Genomic DNA, 20,574 nt, shown 5'->3' on the forward strand with positions numbered 1-20,574 from the left:
GGAAGAGTCGGGGAGGGCGGTGTAGACTGAATCATGTGCTTGACACACTGAGGTGAGATCTTCTGGTCGGTCCTTGTCCTGCTCCCATCTCATCCATATACATTCCTGCTCCCTACACTTCCTCCTGGGCCAAACAATGTCGCTTTTTGTTGAGTCTCAGTCCATGGGAGGGTGCCATGCTGGTGAATCCAGGCCTGAAACTTGCCCAGCAGCCCTGATTTGCTCACTGCCATAAGCCACATCTAAAGCTCAGAACAAGTTGCCAGGATGTCCTCTCCTTCAGAGTCCTGCCCAATAAGAGGTTCCTCTGTAATGGATGAGTGCCTTTTAGGAACAAGCAAAGGTTCTCAACCACCTGTCCCCTCTTCATCACCAGGATTTTGCTGGCTGGAAGCATATCTGCTTCCCTCTTGATTAGTTGACTTGTTTGTGTTCCAGTTGTGCCCAGCTTTTTTATTTGCGGTTTTAAAACATCTAGTGCAGCTGGTGTGTGTCATGTTGCCTAGAGAACAAGCACGGGCTGTTTATACCGTGTGTGAGCTTGCTCCAAACATCTGTACATTCAGTGATTCAATATTACAATCACAAGTTTGCTGGCATTTTAAAATATAGTTAGGATTTTGACTCATCAAAGGCACTCCCCTATTGACCAACATATCACAGGGTGTGGCTTAGTGATCTGAGCAGCAGAAACTGAGCAAAAGAAAAGCATTACATTTTGAATTGTAATTATTTAAGGGGTTCATAAAATACGAAAGGCTCAATGTAACCGTCCTCCAAGTTGGGTTTTGGTGAGCCAGTGTGCCCACTGGCTCACCAAAACCCAACTTGGAGGACGCCATTAGGTGGACTCTTATTCACCACACCTTATATCATGAGTATAGTATGAGTAATTTTTGGCATGGGGGTCCCAGTGGGAATCAAATCCCTCAGTCTGGGAGTGTTAGTGCCATGCTGTACCCCTTGAGCTACACAGGACTGCATATGAGTCTACCTGTGAAATGGCAAATGAGGTGCTTTTGAAATGGTGGCGGTGTTGAAGTCTGCAATTTGACATTTTCAGTGTAAAAGCTTACCAGCACCAATTCTATTATCAGAGTAATGTGTGGTCATTATTGATGGATTTGAAGATACTCTATATATGACATACTCAAAATTAATTAATTTTATAATGGTATATGTTAATTATGCCGCTAAGCATCGTTCCTAAATGTGTGTTGAGTCTTTCTAAAAATAGTGAGAAGGTAGTCTACCCAGAGAGAGTTTACCTGACTCCAAAGAAGTGGCTTGCAATTAACGATTCAACCCCGTCGAGTCCCAATCTGTTTGTTATTCACCTGTAGGGCTCCTGTATGGCTTTCCCCGGCGCTAGGACCCAGGGTGCGCGATTTTCATCTCCAGCTGCTGCAGACTGAAAACTGGCAATAAGGGAAGATCGCGAGGACAAGCCAAAATTGCATACTGTATTCATTCTACTTCAAAATCTTATCCCCGGCACCGCACGGAAGCCTCTCGGCAGAGAACAATAGCTTGTTGCGCTGTGTGCAGGCTTTGTGACTGTAGACAGTTTGGAGCGCAAGGTAAGACGGTGCAATACCATGCGATTACTAATAACAAAGGCGTTACGGGCGAGCAGGGGGCATTAAAGGGGGCATTGCACAACGCCATTGAGGGCAAGTAAACTCTGCCAAACTTTGACCTGGATGTCTGTATTTTTCAAGTTTTTAATGCCTTGCAGAAGCTACAGTAGTTGGGTGATGCCTCGCTGTATCCCGCGGCATTATGTAGAACCGTGTCACATGTATGGAGACCCAAGTTCTGCCTCGAGATGACATACATGATATTGCAGTCGGCTATCCAAACGCTGACACAGTAACTGTGAAGTGATGCATTTCAATTTTAGGCAAAATATTTTAGCATCATCTGAACGGCGTATCGGAGCACCACTAACCTGGCAAATAAGAACACCATCTCTGACTGTTTCACTGATCAATTGTCACGCTCCCGCCGTTTATTGTGGAATAATTCATTACTTACATCAAGATGGTAGTATAATGCGCCTGGTTTTTACTTAACGTTCAGCCCCCACCTCCCCAGCCTCGACATTCAGTATTGTCCAGGTGAACCACGAACTTAGACGGGACATCCTCGTAGCTGTAAACCATGGCGGCCTAAATAGGGTCGATAATCTCCAATATGACTCACAGATAGATGACCATGTATGCCCACTTTGAGGACGGCATTCTTAAAACCAGGCCTTCGAAGTAAACAATGTGCCTTCATCTATTGCCATGCTCGGTAGTTGTCACAGTGCATGTGTAGGATACCATGTTCCTGCTCGATAGGTTTTTTAATTTTACGCATAGCTAACAAGTTTTTGAATCCCAAGGCTTCAGACATCCGCTGTGGAGCCTGTGAACCAAACTCGTCTATAATTGGTGAAGCCCCGAGCAGCCGGTCACTACCGGGATAGCTCTTGCGCGGTCGTTGAGGTCTCCGGGTTACCCCAGCTCAGACACAATGCAATGTGTCAACTGCCGACTTCGTGGTCTCCTGCTTACACCGATATTGTGCTCCACACCGTTCCCCTTTTGATCGGCGTTTTGGTTTCCTAATTTCACATTTGGCCATCTGTCAGCGATTTGGCTGTTTGCACGCAGCCATTACTGAGCGAATGGCGAAGGGCATGTTAGAGCTCACACACACACACACACCGATCCACTCACCGATATGAAAGCGGCGAAATAGTTTGCTCGCGTACGCTCTCGTCGGATGGACGGGATCGTTGTCCTGCGCCGCCTCGGTGGTCAGTAAAGAAAACAGATCACGGATGGTAATAAACAAACTATTTCACTCTCACGATAATGTCACGCTTGCTTTATATGCACGTTTATTTCCTTCCCACCACAAGTGTTGAGAAAAGTAGGAAATTTGTTGGCCTAAAGGAGTGGATACCCTTGTAAGCTACAGGCCTACTGCTTTCAGAATTCAGGTAAGACAAGTGGCCTAATTATAGCAAGGTAACCTGTGCTGGGTAACTACTGTTCCAAAATCTGATTATCTTATGGGAGAACATAAATAGCCTGGAAATATTTACAGTTTGGGAGCAGAACCGCACGAGATAAAGTGCATATCCTGTGTTCTAAACTGATTTGACATTGCAAGCTATGTGCCAGAACCGTTTTTGCTAGACACCTGCATAACTGAAGGTTGCAGATATATGTCGATCATTCACCTCATACCTGCAAATGAGAGATGTTGATATTTCACTCCGAGACAGTCAACACATTCTAGTCAGCTCCTTTGCAGTTACATTTGTTTGTTTTGCAGTACTTTTGTTTGAGCCAGATGTCACTAAATAAGAAGCTGACCTCAATTGGGTTTTGATGAGCACTTATCCACACTGAAAATATTGAAAAGTGGGTTTTGTCTCACACTGTAGATTTTATCACTAATGTATGTAAATATGATGTCACCTGCAGGGGAGATTTCTCCTTAAATCATAACACACCTTTAGAACTGTCGGATCTCCATGTTTGTTGGTGTCTTATATTTATATAGTATATCTTAATACACAGAGCTGTATTTCTGCATCAGTGCCTAGTGTTAAACTCAGTATAACTGTGGAATCGCAGCATGACATGTTAAACATTATTGGATACTTGTCAATATAGGTTGAAGGCTGGTATCATTATGAATTAGTTCAGGCTTGTGTTGATTATGTGCAGAATTGTCCAGTGGAGAACTGAATTCAAACCTTGTCCAAATTGTAGGTTTGCTCCAAACTCAGCTCAAGCCCGCACCTCAGTAGGAATTCATGAGTGTGAACCTGACATAATCAGAGTACATGTGAATGCGATTCACTGTACTGCAAGATGTCATTTTGTTGAGGGAACTCGGAGTGAATAACACTCTTTGTTCATGTCTCCTTAATCAATGTTTATCTGCAGCCATGCTGACAAATCACCTGCGCAGTCAGAACCCAGACTGGTTAACCAAAGGTAATTATGAAAAATTAAACCTGCCAGGCTCTGGTTTGGTTGGGCACAATAGGGTTCAGGTATAAAAACAAACCACAACAGTCAAGTATAGTGGATGTTGAAAAAGTATTTAACATATATCTATGGGAGAAAATAACACTGTATGAGTTGTCATTATTAGTTATTATGGATTCATTTTGAGTTTCAGCATTTTCAGTGAAGGGCAACAAGCATTTGGGGGTGAATATGCAAGTACATTATACTGCAGACCTCTAGAGAGTCTGCACATAGCCTGTGGGGTTGCTAAGGATTGGGGAAATGGTTCCTGCTCATTTCATATCAGCTATAGTGAATAAAGACAAGACACAAAAGGGGATTTGCAAAAAAAAAAGCCCACCACCCCCTAGTAAACAAATGTGTGTGTTTCCAGAGATGAGGCATTCTGCCTTTTATAAAACTGGAATTATGGAGGTCAGTGTTAGGGGCACTGCATATGAGGCTAGCCCTCATTCATTAAAGTTAGATCCTTTTAGGGGACCAACACAGATCACCAGCATGCCTTCAAAGATAACATGTCTCAGATGGTTATAGGTTTTCAGTTCATATGAAGATCTGTAGAAAAGGCTCCAGTGTCCGTCCATCTCCTCCATGGCACCGTGTCAGTCTGTAGCCTGTAACATTTACAACATGTAATTGGAGTGCCCCACACACCCGGAATCTTGCTTCCTCGTGTTAATTCCGCTGCAACAGAACCATACCTCTCCCACTCTTTTTTTGTATTTGGCAATTCCGTTCAGCAACCATCACCCCCTTGTGTGATTCCGTTAATTGACTTGATTGTTATTCAAACGCATGCACCCGTTCAATAAGACTCTGTGCCTCATTTTGGTTAACAAAATACAGTTTATCACTTCGTTACTCAGATAAGCCTTTTCAGTTTAGCGCACCGTTACACTCTTTGGTCGCGATCCCTCTTTCCCCTTGAGCGGCTGGAGCTCGCGTTGCATGCCGGTACCTGCAGTCCTTACCCCTCCCAACCGCTCCAGCTTCTAATCCTGGGCGTGGATAGCCAAGCACTACATATCCCATGCTGGCTGTGCACCTTCTGCCCCTCTCTCTCCCACCAGACTAGAGACTGGAGATACGGTACGGACTGTCTTGACGAACCCCCCCTCGGACTTTTAGAACCGAAAACCGTCGAGATTAGTGAACAGCCACGGACGGCAGAGCGAAAGGCTGGACGGCGCATTTGAGTCGTGCTGTACGTCGTTCACATGCCATTTGGACGGACGGGTTCGTAACTGTTTGTGTCATTAGACATCTTTATCTTGCCTGCTAATTACCTTTAGAATTATTCAGTATTTGGGAGAGTCTGGGGGACGAGGAGGATCGATTCGGGTCGGGCTTGGCGAATGCCTTTCAACGCCGAAGTGGCTCTGCGAAGGGCCGATAGGAGACGGAGCACTTCACGTTGGTCGGCCAGAGATAAATAACAGTAGCCTGCCTAAACATGTAAACCACTGGGAGTAATGCAGAGGCTTCGCGGAGACTTTGCTGCGCAGGGATCTGAAAAATTATTCGTGGTGTTTGGACATTGGAGTTGAATATTGTTTGCCCTTTTTTCGTGTAGTGGCGACCGTTCCAGCACTAGCCTATCTAATAAGTTGTTACCCACCCCTCTGTTAGTTGTCCAGCTGGCTACTTTTTTTATCACAACATTTGTGAGTAACTCAATGCAGCCCATGTCAGTTTCCGTAACGTTGTATTATCAGCTGGTGAAATTGATTGTGGTTATCTGTTTGGAAACCACGTCACCGATAATATAGGCTGACTTGGTTGCCTGTTTGTGGCTTGGTGAAACGGGATGGTCGCCGGAGTTTTGTTTGGCTCTGCCTTGGTTTTTGTGCTTTCGGCTGATGTTGACTACCTTATCGGGAAAGATGTGACACATTGCCACATTGTGCTCGTACGACGCAGCCCAGGCACTCGATGGGGAATTCTCCTGTCACCGGATTGCCCAAACATCTGTCTTCATCTTGAAACATTTTAATTTGTGCTCGCACGTTATTCCGGGGCTTAGAAATGAAGGGAGCCTGTTCAGTTTGTTCGTGTGTTTGTCTGTGGGCAGACTGATCACCTGAGAGGCAATTGTCATCCTCTCATTATGGTGACTGTTCGCCATCTCCCGCGAGCGAGCGACCCGGAGCTCTCCAGAGTTTTTCCGTGCTGATATTGATACAGAAAATGAACTGTTTTTGTGCATGCCCGGATACCACGAAATGAATATGCCATTGGTCGTATTGTGCACTTTATCTCTTTCAAATATGACATTGGGACGTGTGTCTTTTGTGCCGTGGGCTGGACAGTGAACTGACCGGGTGGAAGTAGGCTACAGTCTGAGTAATAGAATATTTGGTTTCTTCAAATCCGCTTTCCTTACCGGTAATGGCAGGCTTGACTTTGTTTTGACTGAGTGGTGTTGCCCACGGTGTGTGCACTATTGCATGTATTTATTGGCCTACATCAGAGCAGATGAATTCAAATGATGTGGCGGAGTAGACCGCGTATCTGCAGCACAAAGACAAACTAGCTGTAAGCAACATGATGTTATACGGTAATGAATGCAGACCCTCCTTGCATTCAGCGATAGCTGCATCGCTGTATCCCTTTCAGTCTGTATTCGCAGATTCCAGCGGAGATGGTGTGCCCGGGTGTCAATCATTATGTGCATTAGATTGGTTATGTCCCGGTAACTTGAGAGTAAAACATTCCCCATTTCCCTAAGATTTGACATAGATTTGCGTCTGGTCCGTTTTTGTAGTTGTCTCATTTACTTGCAGATGCGCTCGCCTGCGCTCACCTCGCTTTTACCTACATACCAGGGGCTTCTGCTGTGTGTCGCCGTGTTCATGAGAGTATTGCAAATGTTTATTTTCAGATGTCATCAAGTTAGATTGAATATTTGTTTGTTATTGTTGACAATGTTGTACATGATTAGGATTGTTTTGTCATGGAAGGTATTCAATCTCCTGTGAAAATGTTTTGTTGTTTGAATGGTAGTTTTCAAAAGGGAAGTAATGTATGAATTTATGGATCTCTAGATAAGACTGATGATCTCTTACACTCCAGCACTCTCAGTTAAATAATGCATTTAACAGAGGTGGGCTGCTTTATCCTAATCATACATCACCCCTTAAGCATGAGTGCCACAAACTGTCCAGTGATAGATATCTATTGAACAAGGATCACAACTTTTAGGACAGAGCCTATGGATGATTTAGGAGAGTTTAATTGAAGTATATTTAGATGGTGAGATAATCATCACCCCCTTTGCTTGCTGTGGTCTCTCTACCTTGCAGCAGTGTGCATGGCTTGGTCAGCACTGAACACATCTAGGCTACCTATGCAGCAGTAAAGGAGTGTAATTGAGAGGTCACAGTTGATGGCCCCCTGATGCAATAGGTCTCATTTCACTCAGTGAATATCCTTTTTTAGTAAAGACAATTCACATACTGGATTGATGGAGGGCAAAGCACTGCCAAATGGTTAACATTCCCTACTTGTAACCTAATAAAATCAAAAGGAACAACAGAACAAATATGTTCCTCAATTTAATACACTTTACTGTGCTTCTCTGAATTATCTCCCGGTTTTGAGGAAATTGTAACATGTCTGGCCTCCAGGAAGTTTTCAGTTGTCCAATATTGTTTACTCAAAATCAGTTACTCTTGCATAGAATAGGGCCTGTTCATTCAAGAAGGATTAAATGAAAGTCTTTTGTGTAATCGAAACTAAAACAATACAATCAGTGATGGTATTGTTTTAACACATTAAGTGTTTTTTTTCCCTTTTGTATTCTACAGCATATCACTGTATTTCAAGGAAAACTCACATGACTGACTCACCCACCCCTTGAGGCATGCTGTGTTAAAGAAACACCTATGCAGGTAATTGTTTTTATTACAGTTAGATTACTAGATTAGAGCATTCTTTCCTCTTATCTAATTAACATTGGCCTCATGAACTTATCTTATTACTCAGGTGGATCCTACACTAATGAATGTAGGGGATGGAGGCACGGTGAGCAGAGAGATCGGTGCTCCAAATAAAGCGTCTACTAGTATGGTGGGAAATCCCCCCCAGACGCTGCCCCCTGAGTTCAGAGGAGATGTTACCCTCAGTCAGCAAAACAAGAACACCCCAACAACAGACTGTAAGACAGCAAAAGCCTGCCTGGACCCTAACAGTTACAACCACAGTCCTGAGGTTCCTCCACCTCAACAGCTCAACAATGCAGCAATGTCAGGCTCTCCCCTCACCAGCTCAGACAAGAGAGCAGACAAAAGGGCAGAGGTCCCTAAACTCAAGGCTGATGGTGCCGGGGTTTTCCCCACACCTCAGTGGTCAAGCGGTGCAAAGGTCAGCCCGGAGGACTCGCTCAACCCCAGTCACAGCAATGTGACATCCAGTAAGAAATCACATACACAAACACAGTCAGTGCTAAGTCTTCCTCCTGGGTTCCAATGCTCCACCATATTTAAACCGGGCCAGCCTGTTGCCTTCCTTCCATCCACCAACTTTTCCTCTCCACTTTGTAAAATCACTCTTCCACCAGCACCGGGTCAGATTGCAGCATTGAGAGAGGCCACAGCCAGTCAGTTTCAGAAAGAAATTCAGCCTCAAAGCTCAGGCGTCGGAGGGACACCTCTCATGCGGACCTACCCATATCCATTCTCTGTCGGCCGGACTCCCACTCCAGAGAAAAAAACAGGCACATCAACATCAAAACTAAAATCCAACCTAACGTCGAATAAGAGTGCCAAATCTGTAGGGGAGCATAAATCCTTAGCCTCAGTGGTGGCCTCACCAGCTATTGCGCTCCCATTACAGCACCCATCATTAGGTTCTGCCCCACCAACCCGCTTCACGTTGTCTCCCACCGCTGCCATCTGCTGTGGCCCTGCACTGGCCAGTATCACCACTCAGAGCAGACTGCTGAACCACGTGGAGAAAGGCCACAGCATAGACAAGACATCCGTGGGCTGTCTAAAACCGAAGCCCCCATCTGCTTCAGAGGACCATACAGTCACTTGCCCGATTGAACCGAGGGACGTACCTCTTGATTTGTCTGCTAAGTCAAAACGTCCAAAATGCATAAATGACCCTCCAGTTCCTGTGATGGAGCAGCATCACAATGAGTCAAATCAGAGAGATTCTCTTAATGCAAAGAGGACTCATACTACCACTTATAGTTCAGCTGTGCAATACCCTATCTTACCCAATACCCACAGAAATGGATCGCATCAAAAGCAATCAAATAGGCCTCCAAATCACCAGGTCTTGGAGCCTAAGTCATCCTGGAGCAAAGGATCCTCACAAGACTCCTTAAAAAACATCCCTGGAACTTACGTAGGCGTGGCTAGCCCCATACTGGCTTCTACACTTCGGGGCAAAGATGGAAAAGGGACTTTTGCAGATGAATTTCAGAATTTCGCAAAGCAGGAGTTTATATCTATCATTGACCAAGGAGAACATCTGGCCTCAAGAGGAAAGAAGCCATCCTATCTGATGAAGGGCAACCAGCATGCTCATAGTGTCAAGCATGTTAAAAACACCAGCACAGCCATACCTAAGAGCTGTCCCTCTAAAGGAGCCCTATCAACTGCCCTGTCGGTCTCCGCCAATGCTCAGACTCATCAAAAGTCTGGAACTGGCAAAGCAGCAGTGTCATACTCTACCACTGTTGTCAATCCAGCATGGCAACAGCCAGCTCTTCTTCCTCACCAAGGCTGTTCTGTTCAGAGAAAAAACACTCAAGGATCCCCAAAGGCCAGGGGCACTGCAATTGCAGAGGGTTCTAAGTTTCAGAGTGCCCATCATAGCCCGTCCAAAACTGAGGATGAAAAATGGGAGAGAATTAAGTCCCCTCTATCTAACCTTGCGTCCATTGTAAAGCAGAAAACTATGGAAACAACAGCACTGACAGGCGAGGGTAATGGTCAGGCTGTACCTGTTGCATCTAGGAAAGCTGATGTACTGAATCCACTCATGGGGAGCCAAGACACTCAGTCCAAACAGACTTCTGCTTTTGAATACCCACCTTTCAGGTCTGTCGAGAAACGGCCTGGTATGCCATCTCAAGGGGATTCAACTCAAACTATGAACCGACTTGAGAAGGCGAGTGCCACTGAGCCCAGGGAGAATAATACTGAGATACACACCAGTCAGGGAGAACACATGGGACTACAAGAGAAGCAAGGCTCCTCAAAGCCTTCTGCCCAGTCTCATATCTATGGAAGCAATGCATCAACAAACGGGAACAGGATGGAGAGCAAACTAGCCCAGGTGTTAGAGGGGGAGATATTGAAGAAAGAAAGTGGGGCGTCAGACAGTCCTCCCAATGAAAAATTGGAGGGCATAGTTGTGTCTATTCTTACAGGCCAGTGTGCAGGGGGAGGCGACAAGGTTGAGAAGAAAACAAATGGAACCAAAGAGGAGTCGCCAACCAAAGCAAAAGCTGCTGTCATCAAACAAAAGAAAGCCAGTCCTAAGAAGCCAGCTAAGGAGAAGTCACAAACAGACCCATCAAAGAAAGCTGCAGGAACAACAAAGAAAAAGCAAGACAAGGAAAGCACTCCAACCAAAGTGTCATGCCCTAAAAAGGTAAATTACCTGCCTGTATTGGTGTGAAAGTCTGTATTAGATCTAAAAGATTTTATTGCATTTATTATCTCCCTTTGGTAGAAATGTAGACTAATGTTTAAGACAGCAATCAGCGTTTTTGTTTTCCAAGAATCAGGTTTTGAATAATGAATTTTAATTTGACATGCAGTACTTCCTTTTGTAATAATAATCTATGACAGATGATTCAACTTCCAAGGGCTTATTGTGAATCTTGTTCTGTTACATGCTCTCCTTGTTCTGTTACATGTGCTCCATCACCATGAAAGCTTTGTGATCAATAGCGTCCCATATAGTGTGTTCACTCTGTCCCCTGTGTGTTTCAACAGAAGAAACAATGTGCACCTGTGCTAGAGCAGAGCCTATCAGTGGAAAAACTTTCCCCACAGAATAAAGAGGCGATTCCAAAGGACAAGAGCAGTCCCAACAAGGTTGAGCAGGCAACTCACAACAAATCAGGTAAAGTCTTTGTTTCTTATAATACTGTGACATTTACTGCCCTTAAAATGGTTCTCACAGTGTGCACAAATTTCAGATATCCAACCTCACTCGGCGTTAACAGGCATTTGAGTCATACTGAGTCCTTAAATTTAAATGATGTTTTCATTGCGTCAGATTTGTAGCGTTTTATAGAGCTTACAGTTAGCAATAGATTATTGTGTTCATCTCAGAGTTATAGTCGCTGTTCTTGAGATAAATTCCCTGCAGTCACCCTGAGCAGTATGGTAGTTTGCATGCATTGTTAAGTGGGCAGAAAATGTCATGCGTATGGTCTGCATACTATTTTCTGATGTCTCCGAAATGGCTATTCCTCTATGCTTTGTACCTGGTTGGAGTGTAACATGCAAATGTGTTTTAATCAGTTACAGATAGTGGCAGCAGTCCTCAGAGTGTAGGGACTCTCAACAGCTCTGCCATATCCAGTAAGGAGCCTAAAGCCACAGAGAGCTCCACCCCAAGATTGAGGAGGGGACGACGGCGAGCTGATGAGGCTCGGCTGGACCACTGGGGCTTCGCGACGCCATCTCCCCCGCCTACCCCAACGCCTCCTTCCCTACCTTCACCTGCTACGCCTCCCACACAACCTGCCCGCCGTCCCAGAGGGAGACCTCGCACCAACCCCTTGCCAGAGCGAGTCTTTCAGGGCAAGGCAAAGACGAACAGCGCAGAGGGAGACACCCCTGCTCGCAAGAAACGCCGGCGCTGCCGTAACAGAAAGTATCAGACTGGGGAATACATCACTGAGAAAGACAAGTTGGAAGATGGAGAGCAGCTCGAGGAATCTGATTCCCTGAAACAGGACATTGGAATTGCAGCAGGTACCCAGTTTCCCTACGGGATCAATGAAGTTTCATCTTATCTGTTTCCAGCCAAGTTGTAATCAAAAGTGCAGCTGTTAGTTACAGATATGGCAAGAACGATGAAAATGTCTATATGTATGGATTTAATGCTGTGAGCAGCATTTATAATTAATTGTACAATCTAAAATATATACTTGAATCACTGATCTTCTACCTTTTTATGTGACGGCCTGTGGCCATCAAAGCTGGTGACTGATTTATAGTGTAAGTGTCCTACTAATTGATCAGCATCTTTGTTTTCTTATCAAAACTCAAATTTGTGGAAATTGGGTCATTGCGGCAGAAAAATATAGGAATAGGGAAAATAGAATATAAATAGGAATATAGCAAATGGAGGTATTAAACATACAACATCTGTCAGTTCCAACATATTAAAAACATATTGAGTAGAAATGTATGAATGAAAAATATGGAGTAAAAAAATGAATTACAACTTTATGAGGATTTACAAAATAATAGCAATAGAACATAATGAGACAACCAAAAAAAAAATCAGAGAAAATATGTACAGTATGAAAATGAAATATTAAATATATAGTATGAAATAAAACAATTAAAAATATTAAGATATATGCAATATCTAAAAAATGAGAATGAATATGAAGAAAAGAGATATGTAAATTTATAGCTTTTGTACTTGATGTGCCATGTGTGTTGTATTCACTAACACATCTGCAGAAAGCCATATGCACTCATGTACAAATGGCCATACAAAGGCCATGCATTGATGTCTCTTCTCATTATTACAATTATCAGAATATTTATAGGTGAAGGTAGCATATACACAGAAATGTGTCCAGAGAGACATGTACTGACTCATATGCAGAAATGTATGCAGATCATAAACTGTGCAAGCTTATGGATAGATTAGTCCAGCGCATAGGAATGCAAAAAGCAGTCCAGAATAGTTCTTATAGACAGTGTAGTGCAGGTGCCCCGCTTCAGCATCCTCCTAGATGGCTGAGGCAAGGGCCGTTGGGGCAGGAAGCATTGTACAGTGTGATGTTGGCACAAAAGAGCACCTAAAATACTCCATGCTCCATGTTGTGGCGGGTGTGTGCAAGAGGCTGAAGGTACTCTGTAGCTGCATCATCTTACCATAGATGGGGTGGGCGGTGTTGTCTAAGATAGAGTTCACTTCTTTGTAAAATGTACGTTTTGTTCCTCTGTTTGATACCACTCAGTGCTGATAGCACAACCTCTAAAGCCAGTTTGTCATTACAGATTCACAGGCCAATCTGTGTCCGAGCCCCAGTGCCCAGTGTCCAGAGGCTGCTCTGCGGAGACCCTCGTTCACTCGCTCAGGGTCAGTTCGCTACCAGGAGAGCGAGGCCTCTCCAGAGTGCAATGACAAGCCTTCAGGGAAGAGGAAGTTCAAAAGCAAGCACTTGTGTGACAGTGATGAGCAGAAGGTAGGATGCTTGCTGATTTTGCTCACAGACCTACCGTACATTTTAAATCATGCAGGATATTAGGAAATACTGTAGGGACATTGCGCCATGAATAGATTAGCTTACAGTGCCCCCTTGCGGCAGTAATGATTAATGCCATTTATGTCACTATCCATGATGGCAGCTAGTCTCATACAGCACTGGTTCCCGGTACGTGGAGCCAATTGCCCTAAGTTTGCATTGCAGCACAATAGATTCCATTTCACACAGTGTTCTCATTACAAAATCTGTATTCTAGTTTAAGACCAAACGCAGCAGCTTGGGCAAGCGCTGTGCCTCATTCGCTATAGATGATGACAACACTGATGGAAAGAGACCAGACAGCCTCCCGGCCACTCCAAAGGGCTTGCCATCGCCTCCATCCAATAGGAAAGGCTCATCAGGAAGAGGCAGCACTCTAGAGTCTCCACCCAGAAGGCCTGTCCCTCCAGAGGTTCGTCGGTTGATTGTTAATAAGAACGCCGGGGAGACTTTGCTGCAACGAGCCGCCCGCTTGGGCTACCAGGTAACATCCCATCTAATCACCTATGTTGACGCTAACATGAAGTGAGAATCGTTCAACTTTAGACATTTTCCAACATGTTGATGTGCCTCTCTGTCCCACCTCTGTCCTTCAGGATGTAGTTCTGTACTGTCTTGAGAAGGACATCCGGGAGGTCAATCGGCGTGACAACGCTGGTTACACAGCTCTCCATGAGGCGTCTTCTCGGGGCTGGACTCAGATTGTCCAGATGCTGCTGAAACACGGGGCTGACGTCAACTGTAGCGCCCAGGATGGAACACGGTGAGGCTTCATGGGTCATGATTTAGAGCAGCGGTTCTCAACCTGGGGGCTGGGACCCATCGAGAGGGAGCGAGATGATTTCGGGGGAGTCACAAGTTGATTTCTTGAATTTAAAGAATTATATTTCTAATATTTACAAATTTATAAGTATCATGTTTGTAATCTTTGTGCTAAATGTCATTTTCTTGTGGAATCATTGTTCAATTGTTCATCTTTTAGTTCACTGTCCTACACTCTTACACCTGCAACAGGGGGTCTGGAGTAGGAGTCACTTTGTTTTTTGGGAAGCACAAGCCACAAAAAGGTTGAGAACCACTGATGTAGAGCATTTACATTGTCAAGATATTCGCTCATATATTGTTGTTAAAAATAAGTAATTAACATAAGGTCGAGATGACATAAGGTCATACACATTGAAAGGTATTATTTATGATAAAACTGGGGATTATATTTGGATAACATGGCTTGGTGATATGTTCTTTCTTATGCAGACCTTGGTCAAACAGTGGCTGCAAATACTTTCTGTTGTTTGTTTAAGCCTACAGAAGTTCCCAGTGGGTGTGGTTTGCCACAGAGGACTATAACAAGAGTGCCAGAAAGTGTAATCAATCACAGTATTTGAAATTTAATTTAGCATACTTCCCTGTGATAGGCAACTTGCCCAACACTATCTGAACTGTGTTAATGTAGTAAACCCCACCCATCTGGTATTCTATATAGGTTATTTGCAAATAATATTGGACTCAGGTCTGTTCTAAAAATATAAAATCTCAGACAAATAATAGTGTTTTTTATATATTTTCCTCAGGCCCCTTCATGATGCAGTGGCGAGTGATAACCTCCCAATAGTCTGGTTGCTGCTCAATCATGGTGCAGACCCGACTCTGGCCACATACTCCGGACACACACCAGTCAAGCTGGCCCACAGCCAAAGCATGAAGACCTTCCTCACAGGTAAAGTATCCGGCTTGTTTATATTGGCCACCTTGTCCATCAGTTGAACTAGTCATCAATAAATGGATAAATTACCAAATTGATATTTTACCCCAGGGTGAACTTCAGGTGTCACAGCATCAACAAATACATAAACAACATACCAAAATAAACAATGTAGCAAGAGGCTATAATAAAGTTAATAAAAACAATACATGAAAGTAAATACTAAAAATCTATATTTGCCCCCTTTGCATTCACCTATCCTACAATGTGTCAGCACATGAGTAAACACTGTGTCCCCATACATATCAACATTGCACAGTGAGCAATAAACAATACAAGTTCTGTGTCCTCCCCCAATATGCAACGTATACAAGAGAGATATTGCAAAAATATTTATCCACATTTGTTGACATCCATATCCCATAGTGTAGGTCTACTAATGATGATGCTTCGTACTGATCAGATGTCACTTCTTTCTTTCCTACCTTCTGAATTCTTTTGTTCCAGAATATTTCACAGACCTGGAAGGGCGCAACGAACAGGATCCCAGTTTACCCTGGGATTTCTACAGCAGCTCCCTGTTTGGTAAGATGCATTCATCTATCTATCTATCTATCTATCTGTCTAGACAGGAGCAACATTAGGTGCAAGCAGGGGAAGGTGGGGGAGGCGTGAAGTGTTTCTTGAAGAGATGAGTTTTCAATTTGTAATGGAATATATTGGGTGACTCTGCAGTCCTTCATGGGGTGGGAAGGTCATTCAACCACTGGCCAGGAGGGAGAAGAGTCGCGGCTTGTTGGCGCAGCAGTCGGGTGGCTGCAGGGAAGGGGGAACTGAGCACCCAGTCGTAGCAGAGCACAGGGCAAAGGCCGGAATGTGAGGCTGGGCCAGGGCTCGGCCACTGGGGTGGGGGGGGGTAGGTTAGCCCTTTACACCAGCACCGGGGGTTTAAATTTGATACAAGCAGCCACAGGGGGCCGGTTATCCAGTGGAGGAACAGCAGGATGGGGCTGGCATGGGAGAATTTAAGGAGGTTGAAGAGAGGGCAGACTGCAACACTCCGGATGAGCTGTAGAGACTGAAGAGAACACGTTGGGTAATTTATGACGACAGCAACAGACTGCCCAATATTGTCCCAATATGTAGATAATCTGTTACTTTATCTACAATATCTTTCCTTTTTTTTGTGAACCTTGCGTGTATTTCTGCAAAATGTGTAGCACAGTTGCAACAGAAATTTGATTTAATACTTACTTTTGATTATGAATTATAATTACTAGTGACAAATGGAGTGCACTGCAGCAAACTGTGTGATGATGACAGAAGATTTAAACGGCTTTCATTTTCTGATTCAGAGGATACTGAGTATCAGAGGAGGCTGATTTCCACTAAGTTTGTTGCCACTCTTAAAGGGTAATGCCAGTGTTTTGTTTTTTTAAGTTTGTGTCAATCGTCTGGGCTGCCCCTCTCCTTTACATTATTCCTGCTGGTGTCTGCACACAGTCAGCATAGCTGGAGATATCAAGGATCATTTTCCTGCCTTCAGAAGAAGCCATTTGCTTTCATTCATTTTTGTTCAGTATGAAAAACAACTTCCACAGACCTAGATAATCCATCATGGTAAACGTGAAGCTTTAATTTGGTCTTGGGTTTCTGTTTTATGGTTGTTCTGTTGTGCCCAGGTTGAGCTTTTTCATATCAATGGACGCATTGCGTTACACTCTGCTTACTGTCAATCACCCGACATCAACAGACATTATTGTCTTATCCATTACTTTTTATTTAGGGTGTCGTTGTTACTCGGGACAGCAGTTCATTTCAAGCTAGGTTTGACACTGTAAAGTTTGTATTTTAAAAAACAATGAAAAAAACCAAGTAAATGTTAAAACATTAATTACATACAACATGCATAGAAAAATGATTTGGGAGATGTAAACCTGATGTAGACACTGGTAAATGGGCCATAACACTAAATTTCTCTGGTATTGTCCTTCAACCGATCGGAGCATCCCTAGCACTGAATGTGAGTCATGTATTGTGGTTTCTGTGAACACACTGCCCACTAGAGGGCGTCCTAACCCTGTGCTGAGAAGCAGCTCATTGGCAGTTCAGATATACAGCGAGTCTCTCCGATCCTGTGCTCACCTCACTGAACCTCTCTTTGCAGAGACTGACCAGGAGCCGTGCTGGGACTTCTTGCTGTCTGAGCAGAATCAAGAGCAGGAGGAGAAGGGAAGGGGGAACACCGAGAGAGACTCCGACAAAGATTGCCTTCTGTTTGAGTTCTCCTCCGAGCCCCTCTTACCCTGCTATCATGTTCAGGTGTCATTAACCCAGGGGTGAGTTGGCAAAGATGAGACAGTGTTGGCAAGAATTATTAGAAAATGAACAATCGCACACAGTCTAAAGCCTCAGACACACCAGACACTGAAGGGATGGGCAGTGGACGCTGATGTTAATGGATAGTTAACACACCAGCCGCAGCATGTGGACATGTAGCGATAGGTTTGTCCATTTTCTCCACGCCCAGCCATTTGACGATTAACCTACTAATGCCTTTACTGTTGTTGTTGATTAGTAAATATGCACTGGTGTGAATTTTAAAAGCAACAGAGTCATTATGGGATGATGAACATCAAATCAGGCTTTGTTTGTATTGTTTTTGTTTGTATTTGTTTTAGGCATTGTTTCTACAAAGACAACATTTAAAAACAAGGCTTGGGATGCTGTTGTCTTGCCTGTTGGAGCATAATGTTTATCCTATTTTCATTCATTGGAATGAGGGGGCATTTCACTTCTGTGAGTTCTCTGAGTATTTTTTTTTACTCATGGAAGGTTAACGTAAAAAAACGCTCCCGGTGTGTTGCCCTGCAGCAAATCCCACACATTGCTACGTGCGTGTTCCGCATCTGGTGTGAAGCAGAGTTAAAGTCAGTGGTTCCCAAAGTGGGTGTGGGGACCACTAGGGTTCCTTGATGTCACTCCTTGGAAGTTAGCACAGGGAGAGAATGAATATGGATGACTGTTCTGATTGTAGGTTACAGTATAGACAGTTATATAAGCCAGATCGAACAATAAAAATGGGGTGTATTTCCTTCAGGAAACGGGGGTCCATAGTCTAATGTGCATCTGTTTGTGGATCCTTGACATGAAAACCTTTGGGAACCACTGGTCTACCTAATGTGTCTTTCTTTATGCATACTTCAGGTCAAAATTGGTAATCTACAGTAAAAAATAAGATTTTTTCTCACCCTAACCTATGGCTAATATCAGACATGTTCCTCTCTGGCAGCTTTTGCAACTGGTTCTTGCTGACGGACGTCCTGAAGCGTCTGAAGATGTCGGCGAGGATCTTCCGGGCGCGTTACCCGCACCTGGAGGTGGTGACCCTGTCCCGGGCCGAGCTCTGGAGGCAGGTGTCGATCAGCCAGGTGAGCTCAGCTTTGGCGGCGCCGCACAGAGGCAAGCATAAGGAGGTGGAAGACAAGGACGAGGATGAAGAGGGGCTTGTGGATCTGGTGCGCTGTGTGCCAGAGCTACAGAGACTACTGGGCTCCTCCATTCACATCCTCCAGGAAGAGGAAGAGGAGGAGGAGGAGGAGATGCTGCTGAACACAGGGAAGACACGTGGCCGATAGCCTCTGTCCCGCCACTCTTCTCTAACCTGTAGACATTCAAACTGTTGTCATTTTCAAATCCCCAGTGTGTCAACCTAGTCCTCCCTGCAAGCAGCAGCTCGAAGAAAACCTCTCCGTCCATTGTAACGAGGGTTATGGGTTTAAGCGTCTAAACTCCAGCTATGGTACTGACTTGACACTCCACCTCTGACCTTTTGACCTCAGCAGCAAGATGATTACGTGGTCACGGCAACACCACCTCAAGGACCGGCACATCGGAGTGGTCAGTGCTGGAAAGCAGCTTTCAGGTTCCTATCTATAGGTATATTTGATTACCTGAGAACTATTGAGAAAACTTTTTTAATGATTATGTATGTACATGGTAGTGTATATGTATATCTTGCCATCAGGGTTAACACATTTGGTTATATAAATGTATTCTTGTGGCAAGGGATGGATTATGTTTAAGACTTTTTGTTGAGTTTGTTCCTGAGGGAAAGCGATATTTTTCGATGGGAGATAATCCAAGGCTTTTATCTTGGTGAACTCTTGCGTAAAGCTAAGAGGCTTACGGCCAGCTAACAGAGTCAGGGAGGCCATTGGCCCAGATGGTTTCTATGTCAACCTGGGAGACCTGGAGACCTGCAGAGAAGAGACCATGGCACATAGATTCACCCACAAAACACACACACACACACCCCCGCCCAGCTCACAGCCTCAAGTCCAGTTTGTTCCTCTTGTTTTATTTTTCACCTCTCATACTCGGCAGATCATTACTGGATGGACATGTAGCTTACGATGTTGCTTTGCTTTTCATTTCGTGTGCACATTTCACAAAGTATACCTTGGGTGGCACTCGGCTGCCCCGCTCCCCCGCTCAGACTATGACATGTTGTTTTTTGGACCTTGAGAATGAGAACTTGTTTACAGAACTGCACAGATGGAACGTTTCTGCAGTAGTGTTCTCCACTCCCCAGGTTGCACTCCTCCTGAACTGATACAGAATCCTGTGGATCACTCTCAGAGGAAAAGTAGCACCATCTCTGGAGTCCAGAGCCTCTCAGAGAGCTAGATGCCCTCTCACTGCAGCCACGACTGTCCCTGTGTCCTTATGGTGTTCCCGGATCCCACCGTGCTTTGTGTTGCGAGTGTTTTATTTACACTGTTTGTTGTGCTTAATTTAATAGTCATTAATATATTTGACCTCTTATGTATCTGACAAAACTATCTATGAAAATTGCTTTGTATGGTTGGTGCTTCATTTTGAAATGTACTTATTAGGATCCCTTTATTCTGAGATTTTTCTCCTTCATTGCAAAACAGTATTTCAAAAAGCAAAAGTACAGTTTTATTGTACTGGTGCTAAGATAGATTTTGTGTTGACAATCAATGAAGTTTTGGTTTGAAGTCACAAACTAATGAAAGATATTTAAGACGAAGAGACTGAAATGTAAAGAAAGTATAGTTTAGTTAAAGAAAATGGGATACAGCAAGACTTTGAGCAGTGTGTGAGACCTGCAAAGAACCTTTTATTTGATTCTTTTATAAGAAATCAACAAGAATAAAGCATGATTGTGAATCATAGTTTTTACCTCTTCATTTTGTCTATTAGGTTATCATAATTTCACTGAATGAATACTTATATTAAATGTTCAAGTGAAAATTCACCCTAAGACTCATTTCACATCTTATCTCTTTGTCCTTGAACATTTAAATGAATGAATATTTGTGATATATAACTCATCCTGCAAAGACGGAATC

At 44.0% G+C, this 20,574-nt stretch overlaps 1 protein-coding gene across 1 annotated transcript; it reads left to right on the forward strand.

Annotated features, from left to right (window-relative positions):
- Window positions 1-8,102: 8,102 nt before the first annotated feature.
- bcorl1 (BCL6 corepressor-like 1) lies at window positions 8,103-20,367 on the forward strand. The gene is made up of 11 exons (XM_071536423.1): window positions 8,103-8,448; window positions 10,420-10,643; window positions 10,991-11,120; window positions 11,525-11,980; window positions 13,247-13,434; window positions 13,712-13,978; window positions 14,091-14,257; window positions 15,066-15,211; window positions 15,704-15,781; window positions 17,364-17,535; window positions 18,489-20,367. Exons 1-11 carry the CDS (start codon window positions 8,103-8,105, stop codon window positions 18,832-18,834), a joined length of 2,520 nt encoding a protein of 839 aa, XP_071392524.1. The 3' UTR covers window positions 18,835-20,367.
- Window positions 20,368-20,574: the final 207 nt, after the last annotated feature.

Source organism: Centroberyx affinis, unplaced genomic scaffold (assembly GCF_046629955.1).
Source record: "Centroberyx affinis isolate AG114_WGS23_722 - 3 ecotype Tasmania unplaced genomic scaffold, CSIRO-AGI_Caff_v1 ptg002870l_1, whole genome shotgun sequence".
NCBI lineage: Eukaryota > Metazoa > Chordata > Actinopteri > Beryciformes > Berycidae > Centroberyx > Centroberyx affinis.

What these genes read in the sequence shown, in the direction of transcription:
- bcorl1 (XM_071536423.1), top strand. Translation starts at nt 8,103, where the DNA reads ATGGTGGGAAATCCCCCCCAGACGCTGCCCCCTGAGTTCAGAGGAGAT. An exon ending in GGACATTGGAATTGCAGCAG is followed by an intron (nt 11,981 to 13,246) that starts GTACCCAGTTTC and finishes TTGTCATTACAG; the next exon opens with ATTCACAGGCCAATCTGTGT. An exon ending in CAGGTGTCATTAACCCAGGG is followed by an intron (nt 17,536 to 18,488) that starts GTGAGTTGGCAA and finishes CCTCTCTGGCAG; the next exon opens with CTTTTGCAACTGGTTCTTGC.